The sequence below is a fragment of the Diabrotica undecimpunctata genome, chromosome 6 (assembly GCF_040954645.1).
Source record: "Diabrotica undecimpunctata isolate CICGRU chromosome 6, icDiaUnde3, whole genome shotgun sequence".
NCBI classification, from domain to species: domain Eukaryota; kingdom Metazoa; phylum Arthropoda; class Insecta; order Coleoptera; family Chrysomelidae; genus Diabrotica; species Diabrotica undecimpunctata.
This window is the reverse complement of record NC_092808.1, coordinates 13621538-13645035: the sequence shown is the minus strand read 5'-3', so window position 1 is coordinate 13645035 and position 23498 is coordinate 13621538. Positions and strand designations below refer to the sequence as shown.

General features: G+C 32.9%; 2 protein-coding genes across 3 annotated transcripts in view; one reads left to right on the top strand and one right to left on the bottom strand.

The window, feature by feature from the left end:
- Positions 1-8720, bottom strand: part of LOC140443148 (phenoloxidase-activating factor 1-like) — a 38252-nt gene extending 29532 nt beyond the window's left edge. The window contains exon 1 of the mRNA XM_072534241.1: positions 8361-8720. Within this exon, the coding sequence (XP_072390342.1) occupies positions 8361-8427 (67 nt within the window). The 5' untranslated portion in view covers positions 8428-8720. The remainder of the gene's footprint in view (positions 1-8360) is intronic.
- Positions 8721-12630: 3910 nt separating this feature from the next.
- LOC140443147 (lysosomal acid phosphatase-like) overlaps positions 12631-23498 on the top strand; it is a 33395-nt gene continuing 22527 nt past the window's right edge. Inside the window, exons 1-2 of one of the 2 annotated variants that reach the window (XM_072534239.1) lie at positions 12631-12823; positions 22668-22785. In XM_072534239.1, the coding sequence (XP_072390340.1) occupies positions 22699-22785 (87 nt within the window). In that variant the 5' untranslated portion in view covers positions 12631-12823; positions 22668-22698. Of the gene's footprint in view, positions 12857-22667; positions 22786-23498 lie in introns of both variants that reach the window. The other variant, XM_072534238.1, reaches the window with a different exon arrangement.

Below are 23498 nucleotides of genomic sequence, written 5' to 3'. Positions count from 1 at the left end.
TATTTGGTTAGAAGGTCTTTAAAAGCTTTAGACACGAACTGTGGACCATTGTCACAGGAAACAATTTGGGGAACACCAAACAACAAAAAGACTTGTTCGTCCAAATATTTCACGATTGCTGGAGTTGTGGCCTGACGAAGAGGAAAAACTAAAGGGAATTTAGTGAAATAATCCACAACTACTAAACAATAGGTATTTTCTTTGTAGCTACGAGGATATGGTCCAATGAGATCCAACGAGATCATTTGCCAAGGAAAATCAATGTTCCTGAAGGAACCCATGAGTCCAGCTTGTGGTAAATTACTTGGTTTACAAGTAGCACAAACCAGGCACTTAGCAATATGTTTTTTTACAGATTTGCGCAAGCCGGGCCAATAATATAACTCTGCAATACGGTGATACGTTTTATAAAAGCCAAAATGACCAGCAGTAACCTCATCGTGAAACATATGCAAAATGTTTTCCCGATTTGGCGTAGGTACGACTATTTTCCAGTCGGACATATTAGATAATGTCTCTACCGGACCTAAAATGTGTTTGTACAGCACATTGTTCTCTACCTTAAAATCAGGATACTTTTGTGGGTCTTGAGTAACCCTATCAATCATATTCTGATACCACGCGTCAGGAGTTAAAGAGGACAGATCTAAGACGTTAATGTCATGGACACGGGAAAGAGCATCTGCAACTACTACCCCGTTTGCCTTTCTATGGATAATCTTATAGGAATAGGCAGCCAGTTTACAGATCCATCGGGAAAGTCTCTGTGAAGGGTTTTTCATGCTATGAAGCCATACTAAAGAACTGTGGTCTGTAATGATAGTGAAATTACGACCTTCCAAATAATAACGAAATGCTTCTAACCCATGGATAATAGCTAAGAGTTTTTTCTCCGTAGTGAAATAGTTCTTCTGTGCCTTATTCAACTTCTTGCTCGTATAAGCGATGGGGTGTTCAGAGCCATCTTTTAACTGAAATAACACGCCACCAGAAGCAGTATTAGAGCAATCAGTCATTAAATAAAAATGCTCATTAAAATTAGGTGACATCATGACTGGAGCGCTCGTTAAAGCATCTTTAACGCGCCTAAAAGCTTCATCTGCCTCAGGAGTCCAAGTAATAGTTTGTCCCTTTTTCCTGTTCTTCAGAAGATCAGTAAGAGGTGACAACAAGGTAGAGTAAGATGGTACAAACCGACGATAATAACCACACATTCCCAATATCCTACGGACTTGGGTTGTGGTCTTAGGTATAGGAAAATTCTTAATGGCAACAATTTTATCAGGATCAGTCCTTAGACCCTGATTATCAACAACATAACCCAAAAACTTAAGACTAGGACGGCAAAACTGACACTTATCTAAATTAATCGTTAGATTAGCTTCCTTAAGGCGTAAAAACAACTTATCTAAAATTTCCATATGAAGGGAAAAATCAGGAGTAACAACTAAAATATCATCCAGATAATAGAAAACATAGGGCTCTAACTGAGGACCAATGACTAAATCCATCAGACGACACATTGTCTGGGGAGCAGAAACAAGACCAAAAGGCATAGTGACAAATTGAAATAGTCCTTTGCCACTGACGGCAAAAGCAGTATACTTCTTGCTCTCTTCACTCAATGGGATCTGTAAGAAGGCCTTAGACAAATCAATAGAAGAGATGTATTTGGCATTCTGAAGTTTGCTCAAAATCACATCTATTCTGGGGATAGGATAAGCATCCCGGTTAGTGGTAATACTGTTCAATTTCCGACCATCAAAGCAGATCCTAAAGGATCCATCCTTCTTTTTCGTTAACCATAGAGGGCTACAGTAAGACGAGGTAGAAGGTTCTATGATGTTTAACGAGAGCATCGAATCGACTTCTGTTTCTAAATCAGCCTGCCATGCTTGAGGTATGGGATACTGATAAAGTCTAAAAGGAGTGGGATTTCCCACCTCAATAGTGTGAGATATTAAAGACGTACGACCTAGTTTATCTTTGGAAGAAAGAGTAGTAAATTTAGAGATCATGTTCTCTAATTGCCTTTGTTCAGAACTAGATAGACTAGAAAAATCATGAATAGCACTCAAAGTAGCTAAATTAAATTCAGAAATTGAAAACGAAAAATCAGAACAACTTAACGTGCTATTGAAAGCATTGAAAAAGTCCATGCCTAAAATTATAGAATTCTGTACAGAAGGAATAACATAAAATGTGATTTCTCTACATATATTTGCAACAGTGATTTCAGTTTGAAGTTTGCCTGTAATAGACTGAACTGTACCATCTGCAGTAGATACCTGCAAAGATGAAATGGGCATAATGGAAGAAGTTGCATTTTTCAATAGATGTAACGAATGTGCACCTATCAAAGAAATATTAGAGCCGCTATCTAACAACGCTAAGCATGCTTGTCCTAAAATCTTAATTGGTAAATAAGGCCTATTATCATTAACCTTCCTAACTAGTAAAGAATTTAAATCTAAATCTAAAGTATTTGATTGGTTATAAATATTATATGGTACAACCATAGACATATCATCATCATCAACAAACCTAGAAGTTGATACTGATAATGGAACTATTTCACTACTGTAATCATTAGAATTGTGTTTAACGCTACTGGGTAAAGAAGAATTGGTAGTTGACCATCTGTGATCACTTAAAACAGGCGGATTCAACGTTTCATGATTAGTAGTTAATTTCGGGACTGATTTTGTCCTGTGGTGTGCTTTGCTTTTTTGAAAGTTACCCCTTTCCCTTTCCGACTCGGAGATGGGTTTGGGTTGCTGGATGTGCTTGGACCAGTGGTCTCGTTTGAAGTTTGGGTTTGATTCCCTGATTGTATGGTAGACGGAGAAACGCTCAGGGGACGGACCTCCGACAATTCGTTTCCCGAACACTTAAAACAATTTCTCTTTAGAGTGTTTTCCCTACCACAACCATGGCAGAAAATACGAGTGCGAGGGATCGAACATTCAACAAACGAATGACCAGACTGACGACAATTCCAGCAGACGATAGAACTTACAACTGACACATTACGTTCAGGGCCCTTATTTTGCCAAGAACGATGACTAAAAGAGTTTGGCTGAGAAGAAAATTTAGAAGAAGGTCGAGATGTAGATGAAGACTGAGAGGACCAGGATAACGTTTCCTCTAAACGTTTACACTTTACAGTAAGGTCATCAATAGTTTGGATGTCCATAAGAGCTAGCTGTTGATGATAAAAAGGTAACAGACATTTAAGAATAATTTTTATCTTAGCAGAATCTGATAAAGAAGTCTCCAAACGGCTACACATGCCCAAAATAGTGTTAATGAACATGGTGACAGATTCTCCAGGTTTCTGCTTATGGTTTTTGATTTGGTCCAATAGATCATCCTGGAATGAGTAAGGAAGAAAATCTGACTTCAACTTGTGTACCAGATCAGACCAACAAGAAAAACTACCTCTATTATTCATGAACCATGTAAAAGCTGTACCGGTGAACAGTTCAGCAGAAGCAGCAAATATATCCTCTTCAGAGACACCTCTAGAAACACGAAGACATTCAACCCTTTCTATAAATGACATCACATCAGTGTGCTGTTTTTCACCAGAAAATGAAACACCCCATTTGTGTACTTGCACAGGTTTGGAGTATGCGAAGCTAGGAACTACATTGACTGGAGCATTAGTAGTAGATGTAACAATGTAATTAACTCTAGAATCAAGTTCACCCTCCAATGTAAGTATTCTCAGAGAAACAGTCTTTTTAAAAGATTCCTGCTCTTCAGTAGTGCAATGAAACAAATGTACGCGGCCAGAAATGTGAGCTAAACGAGAAGTTAGTCGCGCATACAAGTTATCTTGTACAGTTCCCCTGAAATCTCCTATTCTCGTCGACAAATCATCTAAGGTTTCGGATATTCCTTTCTGTTGGTCATCGAAAGGGATGTGTGTAGCAGAAATCTGAGTAAAACTCCTGTTGTCCTGTTTCTGCTTTAAATCTCCACGCAAAAGCTTGCGTTTGTCTTCAACCTTTGCCGACTCTGCAGGCGTTATACCCCTAACATTCAATTCGTAATCCAATTCGTTTACCAAAAGATGCTCAACTTTGAAAGCACACATGATGAGAGGAAAAATATGGACAAAGTGATACCAAGATCAGAAATATGAAATACTAATTATTAATTATACCTAAGTTGTAAAAAAAATGTGGACAAATTATTAGCAACACATCACCAAGATCAAAATAGCCAGCAAAAATAATATATATATAATCAAATAAATACCTTAGTTATCTTACTAAAATACTCAAAATAATTTCTAGTTATATGTAAACTATTCTAAACCAAATATTAATATATATGCAACAATTAATAGTACCTATAAGTATAATACTGTTGGCTGTAGGAATAAAAGTTTATATAATATACGATATAAGTATGTGTAGGTAAGTAAGTAAATATAAGTTCTCAATAAAAATACAAAATTCAACCTAGAATGTAAGTTGTACTACTATAACCTATCACTGAGGTCTCAAAATATTAATAACTAATAAATCTAATAAATAAACTAATAAATCAATACAGCAGTATAAGTATACCTGTTTAGTATTAATAAAAAATTTAAAGATAGAATAAATCAGCAATAATATGAGTAAAAAAAAAAAAAAAGCAAAAATACAAAAACTCAAGTAAGAAAAAAAAAAAGAAATCAGCTAAAAGCTACTGTCTTAAGACCAAAAACTTGGAAAAGGCACCGCGTTGGGACGCCGATGTAGCAAAATACTGGGGTGTGTAGGAGGAGAGAGGTATAAGAAGAGTGGTCTATATATATGGGATAAAATAGATAACAATTAAGTAAAGAAGTATGAAAAAAAAATATTGAACGGAATGTGGCTAGGCTAGCAATGTAAGCAAGAGAATGACCACTAGAAACTCAAGGATGGATACAGCCAATTTGCATGCCTTTTAAAGACAGTAAATCAGGAAAATATGTATGATGGATAGAAAAGAAGATATGAAAAATAAATAGATATAATGAAAGTTAACAAAGAGAACAAACTGAGGGCGCCAGAAGAGGGATACTACTCTAAAAAGAGTAACGGTCACTCTTCCAGGTATCGTATACTGCTAATATTAATTAAAGTTGATTTAATAAACAAAAATGCTGTAAATGTAAAAAGGTAAGGAAATATTAATAAAAAAAATTATATGCAAAACAAATTCAAGTTTATTAAATATAACTCTTGGTGATTTTCTATTTTTTTAATTTCCTTAATGCTTCCTTTACTTATCCTCCTCAATAGTTATTGCTTCGTTTGTCGTCACCTCTGGTATTGGTGGTTCATTATCGTCACCTTTAGCAAATAGTTCTATGCCTGTTGTGTTTGTTGTGTTTTGTATTGTAAAAAGGCTTTTTTCTTTTCTTCACACTTTTTGTCTTCACTACCTTTCTAAACCATGGGGTTTTCTTTTTTGGTATTTTAGTGTTTGTTACTTTCCTCTCTAAAAGTGATTCTGTTGCTGCGGATTTTTGAGTTTTTCCCGGCTTTCCTCGATGTTATCTTGTTTTATTATCGATATTTTGAACTTCTTTTTCTTCTTCCTTCTTTTATATAGGCTTTAAAACCTGTTCCTTCTTCAATATTACACTAATGAATTGTTTAAATGATCGCACTATCTTTTTCTTGGTCTGGCCAATACTTCTTCGTCTATTTGATGACTTATCTCGTGATATTCGTACTATCCTCTTCTCTGCCATTCTACTAATGTGTTCGTTCTACTACTGTTTCCGTTTTGTCACCCATCCATTTATGTCTTCTATATTGCACGCTCTTCTTATGTTTTCGCTTCTCTTCTTCTTCTTCTTCTTCTTATTTTTCTTATTCTTTCTATTTATTAGCTTGCATACTCGTGCATCTGCCAGCGCATTTGGTAGTGTTGCAGCTCGTCTTGCTCTAAGCAATGCTGCAATACTAAAAAACTTTTTCTTCACAAATAATGGTAAACCTCAATAATTTCACTAAACACACACATTAAAAAGCTTTGGTTTTACAGACTTTAACTAAAAAATTACTTTTCTATGATGCTTAAGATAATTTGATGTAAACTTAGATGTGTCAGGTCTTGTCTCCGCCGTGTATGTTAATATAGATCTAAATGCTGCTTTATACATTCTTGTTTTTGTGTCTTGTCTTAGGTGTTTGTAGTTCCAGATTGTTTAATTGATACTGTTTAATTGTTGATTATTGTTAATTGTGTTTATTATGGAGTGTCAATCACGTAATTTAACCCGAGATGAATGTGCCCAAGCAGTGATACTGTCGAAAGAAGGTTGGAGTTATCGAAGAATTGCTAGTCGGTTTAATGTGTCCCACTCATCCGTCTCACGGGTGTTAAAAAGATTCCTCAAAACAGAGGATCATACTCGCAGACCAGGGCAAGGACGTAACCGGGTAACTACCCCTATTCAAGATCGATTTTTAAGAATTTCTGCTCTTCGACAACGTTTTGTAACACATCGAAGTCTACAAATTCAGCTTCGAGACGTGCATGCTATACAAATTAGTACTGAAACTATTCGCTAGCGACTTAGGGAGTACAACTTAACACCTAGGATTGCCGCCCGAGGTCCTCTATTAACTGCAGAGGATCGAAGGGGGAGACTACATTTTGCCAGAGAACACGTTAATTGGTTAGAGGCTGACTGGGAACGAGTGCTATTTACTGATGAATCCCGATTTTGTTTGTACAATAACGACAGACGTGTTCATGTGTTGCGATGACCCAACGAACGATATGCTTAGTGTAACTTCTCACACACCACATTTTTTGGTGGAGGATCCGTTATGGTGTGGGGTGGTATTTCTTTGACCGCACGTACGGACCTAGTGGCCATACAAAATGGAACTGTTACAGCTGAAAGGTACGTATTGGAGATCCTGGAGCAGCATGTAGTACCATTCGCTCCTTATATCGGTGAAAATTTCTTACTAATGCAAGATAATGAAAGACCTCACGCTGCACAGATCGTCAGAAATTATCTAGAAGAGGTAGAAATTAACACTATGGAATGGCCAGCACATAGTCCGAATTTAAATCCGATTGAAAATCTCTGGGATATCCTTGGTAGACGATTAAGAGTGACACCGATCCATCCAAACAACTTACAGGAAGTGGGAGAGAGGCTGATCCAGATTTGGAGAGAACTAGACCAAGATGAACTACGGCAATTAATTTTAAGTATGAGCCAACGATGTGAGGCTGTTATACGTAGTAGAGGTGAAAACACTCGTTATTAAGACTTTTTTCATATTTTAGTTTACTTTTCTTATCATTATTTTTTTAGAATTTTTCGTTTTATTTTTTTTTTTTTCTCCTGTACTTCAACATTTTCTGATGATAAGACAAATTGTTATAATTACTAATAAAATGTAGAATAAATCCGGTGACTTTTTATTTTTTATTCTTTGCCTGTTTACAAATAAAATTGATTTATTGAAGTGGTGCGTTAAGTTCTTGGAAAAGTGTATATATAATTATCTACTGTTCCACATGTTTATCGTTCTCAGAGTTGATATTTTTCCTCTGATTGACGCCATTACAAGAAAGTGGTGTATCCATGTTTGGACCTCGGTAGCCTCTGACGTCCATGAGATCCGAAAATGCCTTGCATCTATCACGATCCTTTGAGTACAATTTTGTAGGGAAGTCTTGTTCATTCAACACAAGTTTAACATTAACAAGTTTTTGTTACTTGCAAAGTTTATTAGTGTCAACCCGTTATCATTTGACTCTTTCAGTGCGCTGGAAACCATGACGTAAGCATCTATAATATTCTTTGTCCAAGGAGTCTTTATTCATTGTATCTTTTATCAAACTTAAAAATAACAATCAGATTGTTTAGAAAACGAAAAATTCATAGGTATTCATAGAGAGGTTGTAATTTCTCCACAATAAAAATAAATAAAATATCTGAGAAATATTGATATCACGTAAATTAAAATTAATGGAATAAAAATTAAGGTGAAATTTTTGCATTCTTTTAATTATTATAAATAAATACCTAATAATAGACATGACGTATTAACATACCATTTGGCAACCATATTTACCTAGTCTGCTTTGTTTTTGTAATTTTTTTTTTAATAAATCGTTAAATTATTGTAATAGAATCGAATGATTTTTTTGTTGTAAATGTAAAATTTTTGTAATCATCTGCTAAAATATGTCTAAAAGGTCACGACTGTTGTTGACTTTGACCATCACATCTACTAATTGCTTCCTAATGTTCTTAACAAAAAAACAATATAAACAAGTGATTACCTTTGATGGGAAATTACCAAAAATTAGAAATAAATTTTTTAATGGATTTTATTTACCTTGTCCATTGGAATATCTAACCACAACAAAAAACACAAGAAAATATATCAGACATGTTGACACCATGTTTTTATGTCCGCAATCACGAATTTCTGAATCGCATCTGGTTTGAAAAATACACACAAATCTGGTTGAAATTTTGAGAGGGTATTCACATCTTATTATAACATTAATACCTCTTAATATTTATGTTATTCTAGAAAAGTTAAGGTTAATAGGTTGACATTTCCAACACGGTTCCGATTATTCCACCAAAGAAAAAGTTGTTTTTGAAACGGAGGACTAATGCTGTTTAACGAGAGTGGGAATACACGAATAGTAATTAATATATATGATAGCAGTTAATTATTGTATAGATATTATATATCGTAGACTTCCGTGATACTAAGTTATGGACACTATTTCCAAATTATACCGGGTATTCCCTATTTTAAATAATTTATAAACAGGGTTATTACATTTTGTGGCAAAGTCCCTTATATCTGTTATTATAAAAGATACTAAAAAAAGTTATTTACAAAAATAGAAGCTGTAAGCTTTAAATTTTAAAACTATTTATAAATATAGGTAGGGGAGATCGAGTCTGGTTGACGCACAGAGTTGGTTGACGTAGTGCGATTTTCTTAAAACTAAGAAACTTGGCAATCACGCGTTTACACAAGGTCCAAGGCTTTCTTCCCACTGTTTCTTATTTTAAATAAGATAGGTACACTTAATTAAAAGAACTTTATTTTATCAAGATGAACATAACCCAGTCCTTGGCGTTCGACCGTTGACATAACTGCTTGACCTAATTCTTCTTCTGGTCACCGCACACAACTTATAACTTTCGTAAATTTAAAAGTTGTGATTGACTTCTGGGTGGCACGTTCCCTCTGTGGACGTCGACTATAATTTCAGCTTTTTTAGATAGGCTTGTCTATATTTTCAATCAGGTATTATGCGTTCACTACTGTACATCAAGAAATTTACTACCAACATATTTGTCACTGAATATATATCCAAAAGAACCTACCAAAAACTACCAGAATTGTCTGGGAAACTCTAAAACTGTTGTAAGAGAAACTTGGTCCATAATAAACGATCTTCGAAATAAAATTAACACAGCTCAAACATTGTCTCTTCCAAACCCTAAAAATCTAAATGAATACTTTACTAATGTAAGTAAAAATAAAACATCAACTATTTTGCCACAACAAGATCCTATTTTCTATCTTTCCAATTCAAAAAGGTCTCGAATTCATTCTTTATAAGAGCAGTTGATAAATCTGAACTGATCCAAACAATCTTCCTGTAGTACTGATAGACTATCCATAAAAATTTTCTTAAATCTCCCAAAAATTGCGTTGAAAGTCCTGGTCTCACTAATTAACGAATCCTTTGAAAAAGGTATATTTCCAGAGTGACTAAAGACAGCCATTATTATTCCTCTTCATAAGGGTGGTAAAAAATCGAATGTCGGCAACTATAGACCTATACTTCATCTAATTTACTTACCGTTGCACGTCATCTGCGTCATAGCCCGTGAGGTCACATGATACCAACACGACATATTTAGGCGGTAGGTGTGTTCTTTTTTAGAATCACTTTGCCGAGTACACTGGCATTACAGCCATTATATTATATACGCCTAGAAATAATATTTAAAGATTTCTAATAATTATGTCACCTATTTGATTTAAAATGGATTCAGGATTTTTTTATACTTTGGCAAATATGTCAACTTCGATCTCTGTCAATGATAATGACGTGCAACGGTAAGTAAATTAGATGGACTGTATTGCCTTACTACCGGTCCTATGGCATTTTTCGTATAAAAATGCTTGCACGTCATTCAAGATTTACGACGTCAGAACCCCACAGCGTTGCCAAAACATCAGAATAGTTAGTGCGGAATTTTTAAAATGTCAACTGTTTGTCAAACTATTATATTAACAGTAAATACACTTAGTTTTAAGACTATTGCAGCACACTAAAATACATAAGAAACCATTTTAATACAAAATTACATATTCTAAATTTTAAACTTACCTCTTTTAGGGCTTTAATAGCAAAAACGTCAAAATTTCAATAAACATTCTATAAAAATTATGACGTGATTCTAGCCACGATGATCATTACTTCTAGGGAAATTTTGATTTTCCTGGCAGATATCACATGACGCAATGAGTTTTTCTATATCATCATTTAGATTTGGCCACCAACAATATGATCTTATTAGTAATTTGTTTCGTACAATATTAGTATGTTGTTCATGAAAAATTTTTAAAATTTCAAGACTGAACAACAAAGGAATTACGACCCTACTAGCGGACCAACTCGACATCGAGTTTTGATGTAAGTTTTGCTGATATTTAAGAGGGGCGGAGTCTAACGATCCATCGTTTCTGTCGCCTGGTGTAAATGTTCCAAAAATCCTAAAAATAAACTGTATCGACGCCAATTTTTTTAAATTCAAAATCGATACAGTAGTTTTTTAGGATTTTCAGGAAGATTTACATTAGGAAACGGAAACAATATGATTGTTAGACTCCGCCCCTCTTAAATAAAAAACGGAAGTAAAACCGGAAGTAACTTTTTTTGCATATATTAGATTGTAAAATGCCACGTTTAAGAAAAAGAAGTCGGTTTGAGAACTCTAACTAACTAACTAAATTTATATTTAAATATTATTTAAATTTAAAAAATACAGAAAACAGTATGATGCTCCGCGCTAGTCTACACAACCGCCTACTGTTCCACTTTTTTGAGAATACGCCACAATTTTACTTTATAATAAGGTTATTTTTTATATTATTATATTCCTCTTTTTTTAATTTTGATCATTATTAATTAGATCGAAAAGTGTATGCACAAACATACGATCTGGGGTTAACACATACTTTTTAAATATAGATTTTACCATATTTATTAAATTAGGAGTATTAATATATATATTTCAATATATTTCAATGAATCGGATGCCACAAAACAAAAAAGGTTCAAATCTAAAAAAGCTCCATCTAAATGCACGATTGTTATCTCTATTAATCTAAAGTAGCTGCACAAATATGTGCAACCGTACATTTTCTAACTACTTTTAATTTTATCTATTAACCTTCGAATACTTTCGACTAGACTAGCTGTAAATTCTAAAATATTATCTTGAATAATAAACGTATCAATCACTGTTGGTCTGGCCCATACTGCACTTAATTATTTTGTAAACTAAAAACAATTTTTATTTTAACATTTCTCAAATTTATTATAATGGTTTATATACCTAACATATTGTTTTAACAATATTATCTACCGGAAAAGAAGGAAAGCTCCAAAATACACAGAGGATCAATTAGAGAGAATTCCGAGATGTTGCCGCGCGTTAAGGCGAGTGCATTTCGTCAACAAGTTGATCGTGATGGACGATGAAAAATATTTTACTTTGTCCAACTCTGAGATGAAGAGTAACGATGGGTTTTACACGAACGATTACGAAAATGTACCTGATGAAATAAAATTCAAAAGTAAGAAAAAATTTGAGGACAAAATTTTGGTATGGTGTGCAATTTCTGAGGCTGGCTTTATCTCACAGCCCTACATTGGTGTTGTTCAAGGCGAAGCCTTAAACGCAAATATTTATATTCAAAGATGTCTCTCTAAATTGCTTCAGTTTGTGAACACACATCATGCAAATGATCAAATAGTCTTTTGGCCAGATCTTGTTTCATGTCATTATGCGAGGATCACAAGAAACTGGTACGAAACTAACAACATTACCTTTGTACCGAAAGCAGACAATCCCCCCAACCTACCTCAGGCTCGTCCAATTGAAGAGTTCTGGGCAATATTAAGTCGGAAAGTCTATAATAACGGATGGGAAGCACAAAATCGGGAACAGTTAAGACGCCACATATATACAAAAATTAGAGAAATTGACGCCGAGGTCGTCCAAAGGATGATGCAACGTGTCAGGTGAATTATTAGGCAAATCGAAAATAATGGTCCCTTGTCTGTCATTTGAATTTTGATTTATAATAAGGATAGTTAAATTAAATTGTTGAATAATTTAATAAAAATATAAGATTATTTTGGTCAGAGTTATATGCTTTTGACATTTTTCCCAAAACTTTAGAACCATACGTTACTAGTTGATTTTTTAACCAAATTTGCATACTCGTATCTAACGCATTTTCGTCCTCTAAAATGTGTGTCAAGTTAGTTAGAATAATATTCTTCTTTTTGAAACATTAAAATATGTATTTTTGAAATAAAGTAGTGTATAATAAATGTGCTAAGCCGGTTGTGTCGCTGAAATTTATTAAGAAAAATGAGATGAATGTTAGTGGTTAAGTAACTTACCTAGTTCAATAACACCCAGTTCTTGAAGAAATGTATCAACTATGTAATCGTGCATTGGTTTAGTTGTAATTGATTCAGTAATAGAAGGTGTATTATATACATTTGGTTTTATTTAACATTAAAGGTTGGTGAAATTTTGGCAGTTTAATAACAATAGGTAAATATTATTATGTCCTAATTGGTCCTAATATGAAGAATCTTTGGATACACATGCCACTAATATTGCTCTAATTTAGGTTGCTTTGAAGTTAAAAACAGATTGGTCGGTTAAATTTTCTTCTTTATTCGTCTTTATGTATTTATCTCTTATTTTATCTTTTCTTTTTAATATAAAATACTAATGAGCTTATATTCAATTAAAATTTAATAAAGGTAAAAAAAAATAAATTAGACTTACTCACAATCAATTCCTCTCCTAGCAAGTAATGTAGTGCCTATAAACCCCTTTTTTAAAGTTTTATGTTTGTTTTGTCCTGTTAATTGTGTCCTGTTTGTCCCTAATTGTGTTGTTAATTTATTATTTTAACATTTGACATCACAATTCTCTTCCTAGCAGAAATTAAATGCTTTCAATTAAAAGTTGATAATTACAAGTCAAAGAAATTGCACACCCACAAAATAGTACAAGTACTTTCATTCATTGTCATATAACTGTCCTTTTTCTTTTAAAAAAATTTTCAATAATTAACACACATTTCAAAATATATCTCTTCAATAAATATAAATAACTTTAATAATTTAAATGATTAAACATCACATTTTCTTTCAACAAACAATAACATATACCTTACTCCTATATCATCTGTTAACATCCCTTCCCTCAAGAAACTTCCTCCTAAGTTGTTAGACAGTTACAACATTGACCGAAGATCACTCATTATCAGTAATAAGGGATATTTTGAACTATGAATAACCAATCACTATACCTATAATAACTCTTGTGCCGGAATCATTTAATTTACTTTGTACCACCGACCTGATGATGCTTTGCAAATTTTAGAAAGCGAAACCGATCGTCTTAGGTAGTAAAATTAAATTAAATTAAAACTGATTGTGAGTAAGTCTAATTTATTTCTTTTTTACTTCTTTTAAAATGGACTCACACAAGCAACACATTTACGATTTTAAAATTTAATAATATTCCAATTAGAGTAAGATCCCAGAGCGATCAGACATAACTTATTTTCACACAAATGAAACCTTAGAGTCTCAGTAGCGTCTCGCGTGCTTTGAATACCTGCGTATTTATGAAACTTGCTGAGTGACACCTGGGCAGGTACCAGGTGAGAAAGGTAACTAAAAATAAGAGCTATTTAACTTAAATTTACATAACTGATTTTTATACATATTTTGTAGAATATTATTTTAAAAATACTGTAATAAGTGTCAGACACTTGTCATGGACCAGAACTTTTGTCAGACGCTTTAAAGCTCCACTAAAATTAAATGAACTTTACTTACTTTTACATGTCTGATTTTTAAATATGTTATTAATGGAACTATAATAAAGTTATATTTAATCAGTCAGATAAATTAGAATGACCAAATATCCCTCAAACACAAAAATTAGTTAACCAGAAGTATGAGCGCGAGAGTGCTGTGCTTGCATTTCAGAGTGAGTGAGACGTCTATAACTCGGTTCTCCTACTTTAACTCACAATCTGTTACACTCTTTGTTATTTTTGATCAATATTTCTCTCCTTATATCAAAGGCTACGAAAGAGGCCTTCGTCATGAGTCTATTCAATTTGATTTCAACATTTCTGGCTCCGATCAAGTTAGACCGTCAGATTTTTCACAAGAACTCAAAAATATCAATTTCAAACAGGCCCTCGTTGATTTTTTTATTCAACACTAGGCATCTGATGAAATGGTGTCATTTATTAGGAATAAACGGATGTTAATTAATTCTAAACAATGTCATTCTTACATCGTTGATAATAATAAAGTTTTATCGAATGTTGATGACAATTTATCGTGTCCTGAATATGAAGAAGCTGACACTAAAATTGTTTTTTATATTTGTAATGTAGACAAAAATTTTAAAAATTTTGATGCTAGCAGTTTACCACCATGCTAAAGTGAGTTATTCTAACAATTCCGCCGTGCTAATTACATTTTTAGCATATGGAAGAATGCAAATGCAAAACAACCAGCCATTTTAACTCCTAAACACAATGGGTAGAGATTAGAAGAAAACCAATATCACTTTCATTGGTTTGATGGTGACCAATTACCAGCAAACGTTAGTGAATTCCTTCAAACTTCAGGTATTATACTTTGATTTCAGGTTTAGAATTTATTATGTTTGTGATTTTTTGCTTTTTAATTCTTTGAACTATTTTTGCAGAAGAACCAGCCAGCAACACCATAACTGATAATGATGAAGATGATGACTCGGATGAGCAGCATCATGATTGGTTGAATGATGAAAATTGTAATAATTGCGACAATGAATATGATGATTAAAATATAGACAAAATGTTTGTTTCAATCAATCCCAGTTGAAGATTTCTTACAAAAATTTTTTTTTTTAATTATCCTAACTAGTATCTTTTTTACAACAAAGTAAATATAATTTCTTATGAAACTAAATTGCTCCGATTAATTTAATTATCCCAAATATATTCAATACATTAATTTACTTTAATATTTATCTTAATGCTAGAGTTCATTATATTAAAATAGAGATGCAAAAATATTTAATTGGATCGAAAACAGTAAGTATTCTTAATGTAATTTTTTACTCTGAGACTCATATGCACAGCACTCTCGCGCTCATATTTCTGGTTAACTAATTCTTGTGTTTGAGGGATGTTTGGTCATTCGAATTTGTCTGACTGATTAAATATAACTTTATTATAGTTCCAATAATAACATATTTAAAAATCAGACATGTAAAAGTAAGTAAAGTTAATTTAATTTTAGTGGAGTGTAATGATATTTATTTATGTCTATTTAATTTATAATGTCTTGTTCTTATCTTAATTCATTAAAAGGCACAATAATTTATATCAATTTATTTAAACGAATAATACACATAATTTATTTAGGCGAGCGTAACAATAAATATCGCGGCCGCGGGTCTTCAGAATTAACTGCCCTCTTCAATCAAAGTTCGGTTATTTTATAAGCAATCCTGATATTCGAGAACAGCATCGAAAGATCGCATTGTCTTGCATCGAAAGATCGAGAAGCTTAGCCGGGCTCATTCACCATAATTTTGGTTCTAGACTTCCACCGAAATTTCTACAACAAAACAGAATATTTAGTCATAAAATTTAGGCCAGTATATTTATCGTAACAGGAGCTTTAAAGCGTCTGACAAAAGTTCTGGTCCATGACAAGTGTCTGACACTTATTACAGTATTTTTAAAATAACATTCTACAAAATATTTATAAAAATCAGTTATATAAATTTAAGTTAAATAGCTCTTATTTTTAGTTACCTTTCTCACCTGGTACCTGCCCAGGTGTCACTCAGCAAGTTTCATAAATACGTGAAAATAAGTTATGTCTGATCACTCTGGGATCTTGGACTAAATCAAAATAAAACAAATTGTAATGTATTCGATTTCAGAAATTGAGACGTTTTCCAAATGAAAGTTTAGGTGAAAAGAAATGAATTTTCATGAAAGTTTTACTTTTTTTTTTCTTCTTCTTCTTCTTCTTCTTCCTCTTTATAAACAATGCAGCTTGTTCATTGGTGGATTAATACCTTTTGTGCGGTCGTCCGATACTTCTTCTGACGATTTTTGACTTCTCTTGGTATTTTGACGACACGGATCTCCTCTATTTTGTTTATGTGGTTATTTCATTTTTTTTTTCTATTTTGTGTCCATTCATTTATACACTGTACGTTACATTTTCTTCTAATGTCTTTATTTCTCTTTCGATCTCTCAGCGTATTTCTTGTAATTTTTCTTAGTACTCTCAACTCTGCCGTTGCCAATAGCCTTTGCATTGTGGCTGCTTTGGATATTGTTTCTGAGGCATATGTCATTATTGGTCTTACACTGGGTAATCCTTGACTTCATCTCAGTATTAATGTGTCTGTTTTACCATATAGTGTTATTAAGGCACCCTGCCAGTTTATTTGCTTTTTGTACTTGATCTCTTACTTCTTTGTCCAGGTCTCCATAGCTAGACAGTGTAATTCGCAGGTATTTTATTTCCATTACTTGTTCAATACCGATGCCATTAGTTTCTATTTTACATCTGGTTGGTTCTTTGCTAACTACTATTGTTTCAGTTTTCTAAGCTGATATTGTCATATTAAATTCTTTTGCTCTTATGCTAAATCTGTGGACCAGTCTTTGCACACTATCTTCATCTTGGGCTATCAATATTGCATCGTCTGCGTAACAGAGTATTTTTATTTCTTTGTTTTCCATTCCGTATCCTCTTCCTTTGTTAAAGCTTTTGATGACTTCATCCATGATCAAATTGAAGAACAAGGGGCTCAATGAATACCGTTGTCTTATTCCGCTGCCTATTTCTATAGGTTCTGTGAGTTGCCCATCTATTATGACTTCCATTTTGTTGTTTTGGTAGATGTTTTTGATTGTTTTTATAATACTTAGGGGAACTTCTCTATTATATAAAAGATGGATTAAATATCGGTACCTCGGAGGTAAAGGACACTATGTCCATTTTCTTACTTTTTCAGGAGAGCAGTTTTAAAATTTTTTAAATTTATAATCAGTAAATACTCAAATGTTTCTTATATTTAACCAAGATTAATATATTATTATTGTGGTGTGTATAATCGTTTTTCATTCCATAAAGTGTTATATACCTGAGGTTTACCGTTCATTATTTAAATTTTTTTTTAAAATGTGTAGTTGGACATAGTGTTGTTTACCTCTAACAACTTTTTTAAATAATGTGGCATTGCATGTTAAGGACTTTACGAAATAAACAATACAAACACATTAAACAGCCTATACTATTATTTTATTAGAGGTAAATATTATAATGTTATAATAATTAAGTAAAATTATAGACGACAAGTTTCAAAATTGTTAAAGATGCTCCATATCATCTTCATCTTCTTGTGGGTAATCGTTTGTGACTACATCGCTATGTGTTAAATTTTGATAAAACGCATGACAAACTGACGGAACAAAAGGCAGTAGTGCAATTAAGTCATTGTACTTTTGTTTTGTGATTGGTAATGGGATTACTGAGACTTCATTTAATTGGGCTGGAAACGTTACTTGCTGTCTTCGATACCTCATGAAGTCCACTTCATACATATTTTGGTTATTGAAATCGGTCTTATAAAAGAACTTTCCAATGTGTTCTTGTTGGACTTGTAGGAAAACACATGTTGACAGTAGAACAGGGTCTTTATTAACATTTTTTTTTCTACTTACAAAAGGAGGATTAGATGACAATTTCTTATCGAATAGCGTTTTGGAGTTTTTGAAATCTGCAAGTTCCATATTGTGCACTGTGTATTTACCTGATGTTTGCCTAACTAGTTGTTGCCAGTCCCATGGTGTTAAAATGGCCAAATTGGAGAGTTTCTTTCTTTTTCTTTCGATTAAAGCATGAACAGTGTCTGCTTCCATATGTGTGTGCCCTTTCAGTAAAAACTTTTGAGTGATCTTCTTTATTTGCAGTATCCAAAAATAGCACATTATAATACTTATATTTTTATTTTGTCCATAGCAGTTATCGGTCCAAAGAGTGATGTCCTCTACTTGACTATCTGGCATTGTATTGTCAGCACATTTCAAAATTGACGAGGCAATTTCATTTGCACCTCGGGCCCCTTTCGATTCGTCCCACATTATACATTGTACAGAAGAATCAGTGGCATCATGTAATGTAAAATTTAATGTCCAAAGCTTCCTTTTGTAGAAACTAATACAATTGTTTGTTAGTGGTGAAGGCAAACATTTTTGCAAATTACCAGATAGTACTTTGTATTTTGGTGACTCTTTAGCTATTATAAAGTCCAATTGTTTTAAGTTATACCGAGTTTTAGATTCAATTAGGTGAGCATCATGATCAGCCTGTACACTGGTTAGTTCATCTGCAGTAAAATTATTTTTTAATTGAGCGGTGAATGTACTGCATGTATCTCAAATGTCTCTTTCGGGCGGTTTAAACGACAACTTGAAGTCTTTATTAAAAATATCTACGTACAGCCACTTTTTTGCTCTGAGCTTTGGATCTACATGTCTTTCATTGCATTCATCAATGTACAGTTGATACATCTTTTCTATTGTAAGTTCTGTGCCCAGATAATCTCTCTTACTCCTTTCTCTGGAATAATTACTCTCGTATTTTGGGAATGATTTAATATGTTGATGTATACTATTTATGGTTTCGGTAGGAGTTTTATTGGTTGGCGTGTGTCTACCTCTTTGATCAGCTTTTATTAAACCTCCTGGCTCAATTTTTTTCAACATATTTACTACTACTAAATTAGATATACAAAGTGTGTTTAAAAACATAACCTTGCACACCTTCAATAGCTGATTGTTCACTGTAAAATGGTAGTGTAGTGTATTATTTTTAGATTTGGTAGAATTTAGATCTTTTTTTCTTGATCGAAGAGTAGGTTGGATGTCGATACTTCAGAAGATAAATTGCTTTTTAAGATCTGAAACGTTTGTCTCAGTCCAGTATGAGTTGAAAATTTTGTGTCTTTCGTATTCTGGCAATCTTTCAGAGTATTTCATGTGACACATGCAAGGAGGCTTTAACATTTTTGCAGGCATGTCTTTGCCTCTTTTACTGAGATACTCTTTCCCACCAGCTATTTTTCGTTTGCGAACATTACAGGCCCAATTTTGTTCATTTACTACACGTTTTTTACCTTTTTGTTTGCACTTAGTTATATTTTGTACCTTTCTTTTAACACTTTTCTCTTCTTCTAAAGTAACTTTATTATGTTCATTGAAATTGCCTGCATCACTGCTTAGGGATAAATCGTCCTGAAGAAGATTTTTTTTATTGTCCCACTAATCGTAGGTGTAATAATAGCTTTCTCTTTTACCTTTGTTTTCGCTGGTTTACTTATACGTCTCATATCATTGTCGTCCGATTCTGAGCTTTCACCACTTAGAGGCTCATAGATTTTATCAATATCCGAATTTTCATCTCCAAACAAATTATCATTTTCGTCCACTTCTTTCTTATAACGAATATATTATATCATCAAACCAGCTAAACGAAGGACTTAAATCGTGTTTTATTATAATTTATGAAAATATTTTAATTCAAAAATAATTTTAAAAAATAAAAAAATTAGACATGACTTTAAATTATTATGTTTAATTTCAAATCAAAAGCTGTCATTCGTTTCTCGTAAAGTGTAGCACAAAACTGCATTGAGTTGTGGCATACTAGAATAAATAAAACACACTGGAGAAATTAAAAATTTGATTTGAAATTAATACAAAATGAATAACTTTTACAGTGAACAAGTGTGGAATTTAAATATATGCATTATAATTCGAAACTGCTGAAATTTGCTGTTGTATTTTGTCATATCTCCATTATTAAAAAATTCTTCAAACATTTTGGACAATAACTCAACCGTCTCTCTGGTTATTAAATTTATTGGATACCGTTTTTTGTTGTTAATAATAAAAATAATATTTATCTAAACACATTTTTGAACGTTATTTTTTTATTTAGATTTAGTGCAATTCCGTTATCTGTGATGGCAACAATGAATTGTTTCACGAACCATTGTCTCCAGTCTGAACCAGAGATATGTAAGAGCTCTGGTTAAGCTCTGTAAGGCTCTCTTATATATCTCTGGTCTCAACACTGGTTTACATTGGGAAAAAAAGTGTACCATTTTTATATGACGGGAAGTGTACAAGGGTACATAACACTATGTCCGGATGGTAAATGACGGTGCACACATATAGTAGAGGTAAACAACACTAAGTCCACATGGTGTTGTTTACCTCTGACTGGAAGTGGACTTGGTGTTTAATAAAAAGTCGGTAACTTGCCGTAAAATTGTCTCTGGACATAGTATGGTTTACCTATGTGTAGAGCCACAAAAGTTATATTCAAAAGTGCAATAATCTAAATTTCGATAAAAATGGACATAGTGTCCTTTACCTCCGGGGTACACATATATTGTTGGATAGATATTTGAGTCTTTGTCAAACGCTTTTTTTAGGTCAATCAAACACAGCAATGCTGATCTATTATACACTAGTGATTTCTCAGTAATTTATTTTATAACGAATATTGCATCTGCACACGATCTTCCACTACACTACGAAAACCCTGTTGTTCATTTGCTAAACTTATCCTCTGATTTATTAGCACTTGTAAAATTTGAGTTGTAAGTTTTAGCGTAGTATTTAACAAGTTTATACCTCGGTAATTTTCTGGCTGTTTTTTATCTCCATTTTTTAATAATAGAATTAGTTCGCTCGTTCTCCATTCTTCCGCTATTTTATTGTGTTTTATAAGTATATTAATTAATGTTGTTAATTGTTCTGTCATTGCTGCTCCACAATATTTCAGTAATTCGTTTGGTATCCCGTCTTTACCTGCTGCTTTTCTGTTCTTCATGATTTCAAGTATTTTCCGAACTTCCTGTACTTTTATATTAAGTTGTTCATTTGTGGTAATTTCCGGTGTTTCCGGTTCTAGCGTCGTTTGTTCTTCTGCGTGGAACTTTTTTAGGTAGTCAATCCACGTATCCTTATCTATGTGTTTTCTATATTTCCTATATTTTTATATTTCCTTTTGCTGACCGTAAAAATCATGTTCCATTTCTTTCCATTTTTTACAAGTGCATGTATTTCCTATCTAATTGTCTTGTAATTATGGTAACAGTTTTTTAAAAAAGGTTTTTTTAAACTTTCTAAAAAAATTTCTATAGCTCTCATTATATTTTTGTTCTTTGCACTAATAAAGATATCCTCTGCGTAGACGATTATTTGTCCAGCTTTTTTCATAGGTTATCTTTGTTTATATTTCGTAGTACATATTCTAAAGCCTTATAAAACAGTGTTTTGGATAACGCATTTCCTTGTTTGACTCCTTTATTTATAATGAGTTCATCTGTCTCCCCTCTTTGCATCTTTATGTCATTTTTTGTAGTTTTTATTGTCACATACATAATCAATAAGTTTATGAAGGATATTTAATTTTTCCAGTGCTATAATAATTAGTTTTCTTTTTTTTTTAAATAAATTGTATTATGTAGAATTTGTATCAATATTTGTTTTATCGTATGTATGGCATCTGTTATTAATCTTTCTTCTGTGAATCCACTTTGGTATTGTCCCATTCTATTTTTCGTGATCTTCTTCGTATTATTGATGTCATTATTTTATACGTCGTACTTAGAAATGTATCCTCTATAATTTGCACAAATTTTTTGTTCACCTTTTTTATATATTCCATATTTTTTCAATAGTGTTAGTACTTTTTCCCTCAGCACCCTTCCTCCGTACTTTATTAATTTCATATTAATTTCTTTCCCAAAATCTGTTCCATTTTCGCTCCTTTGTATTACTTCCTCCAATGTTTCTATTGTTGGCTCTTTTAAGATTTCAATGTCTATTTCTTTGTCGTCCGCTGTTTCCTGTTTCTTGTATATTTTTTCTCCAATATATTTCTTCCTTAAGAGTTCGGTGTAGTGATCTACCCATACCTGCTTATATTCATTGTCCTCTATTGTAGGTCTTTATTTTTTATTCCGTTTATTTTACCTTTTTATTTATTGATTTGTTCTTTTAATATTTTTATAAAAATTTTTCGTGTTTCAGTTTCTTCTTTCCTGTTCTATTTCTTGCATTTTTTTTTGTCTATCCACCGTCTTTTCTTTTGCTATTGCAGATATGAAAAACTTAATTTTGTTTATGTTAAATAACGATTTGAAAGTCTCTTCTAAAAGGAATGTCTAATCAGAAAAGTAGTGAGGATCTCACATTCTGTTTATTTTTTTATTATATTTTATATTTGTTATTTTTTAGAGTTTACAAGTGAAAAGAACACGAAGCAATAATGTTTAGAACATGTATAAAAGTGATTATCTCTCTGTTAAGTGTTATTTTGATGACAGAAACCAATGAACTAATTGCTGTAGTGACGGTAAGTTAGAATTACTTATTTTTATTTATGTATTATAACATACAGTCAACAACAAAAATTATTCGTTTGTAAGACCCTTAGGTATTATTATGTATGGAATATCATCATCATCATCATCAATTAGCCCTGAGTTGTCCATTGTTGAACATAGGCCTCCCCTAGACTTTTCCATCTGTTTCTGTTCTGCGCCTCTGCTATCCAATTGGTCACGATTCTTTTGAGGTCGTCGGTCCATCGCGTTGGGGGTCTTCCTCGGCTTCGCTTGTCAGCCCGTGGTCTCCACTCAAGCAATTTTTTTGTCCAACTCTCGTCTTTCATTCTTGCAACATGTCCTGCCCATCTCCATTTTTGCCTTGTAATATGTTCGATAATGTCTTCCACTCCGGTTCGTCTGCGAACTTCCTCGTTTCTTATTCTATTTCTTAAGCTTATTCCAAGCATTGATCTCTCCATCTTTCGTTGTGTCCTTCTCAATTTTTCGGCTGACGTTTTTGTGAGAGTTAAGGTTTCTGCTCCGTATGTGAGGACTGGTAGAACGCATTGGTTAAAAGCTTTTCTTTTTAAATGGATCGGTATATTTGTTTTAAATACGTCTCCCATTTTTCCGAATGCAGCCCAACCCAGACTTATTCTTCTGAGTAGCTCGCATGTTTGGTTATCTCGCGTTAACCTTATTTCGTGACCCAAATACACATATTTTTCCACAAGTTCTA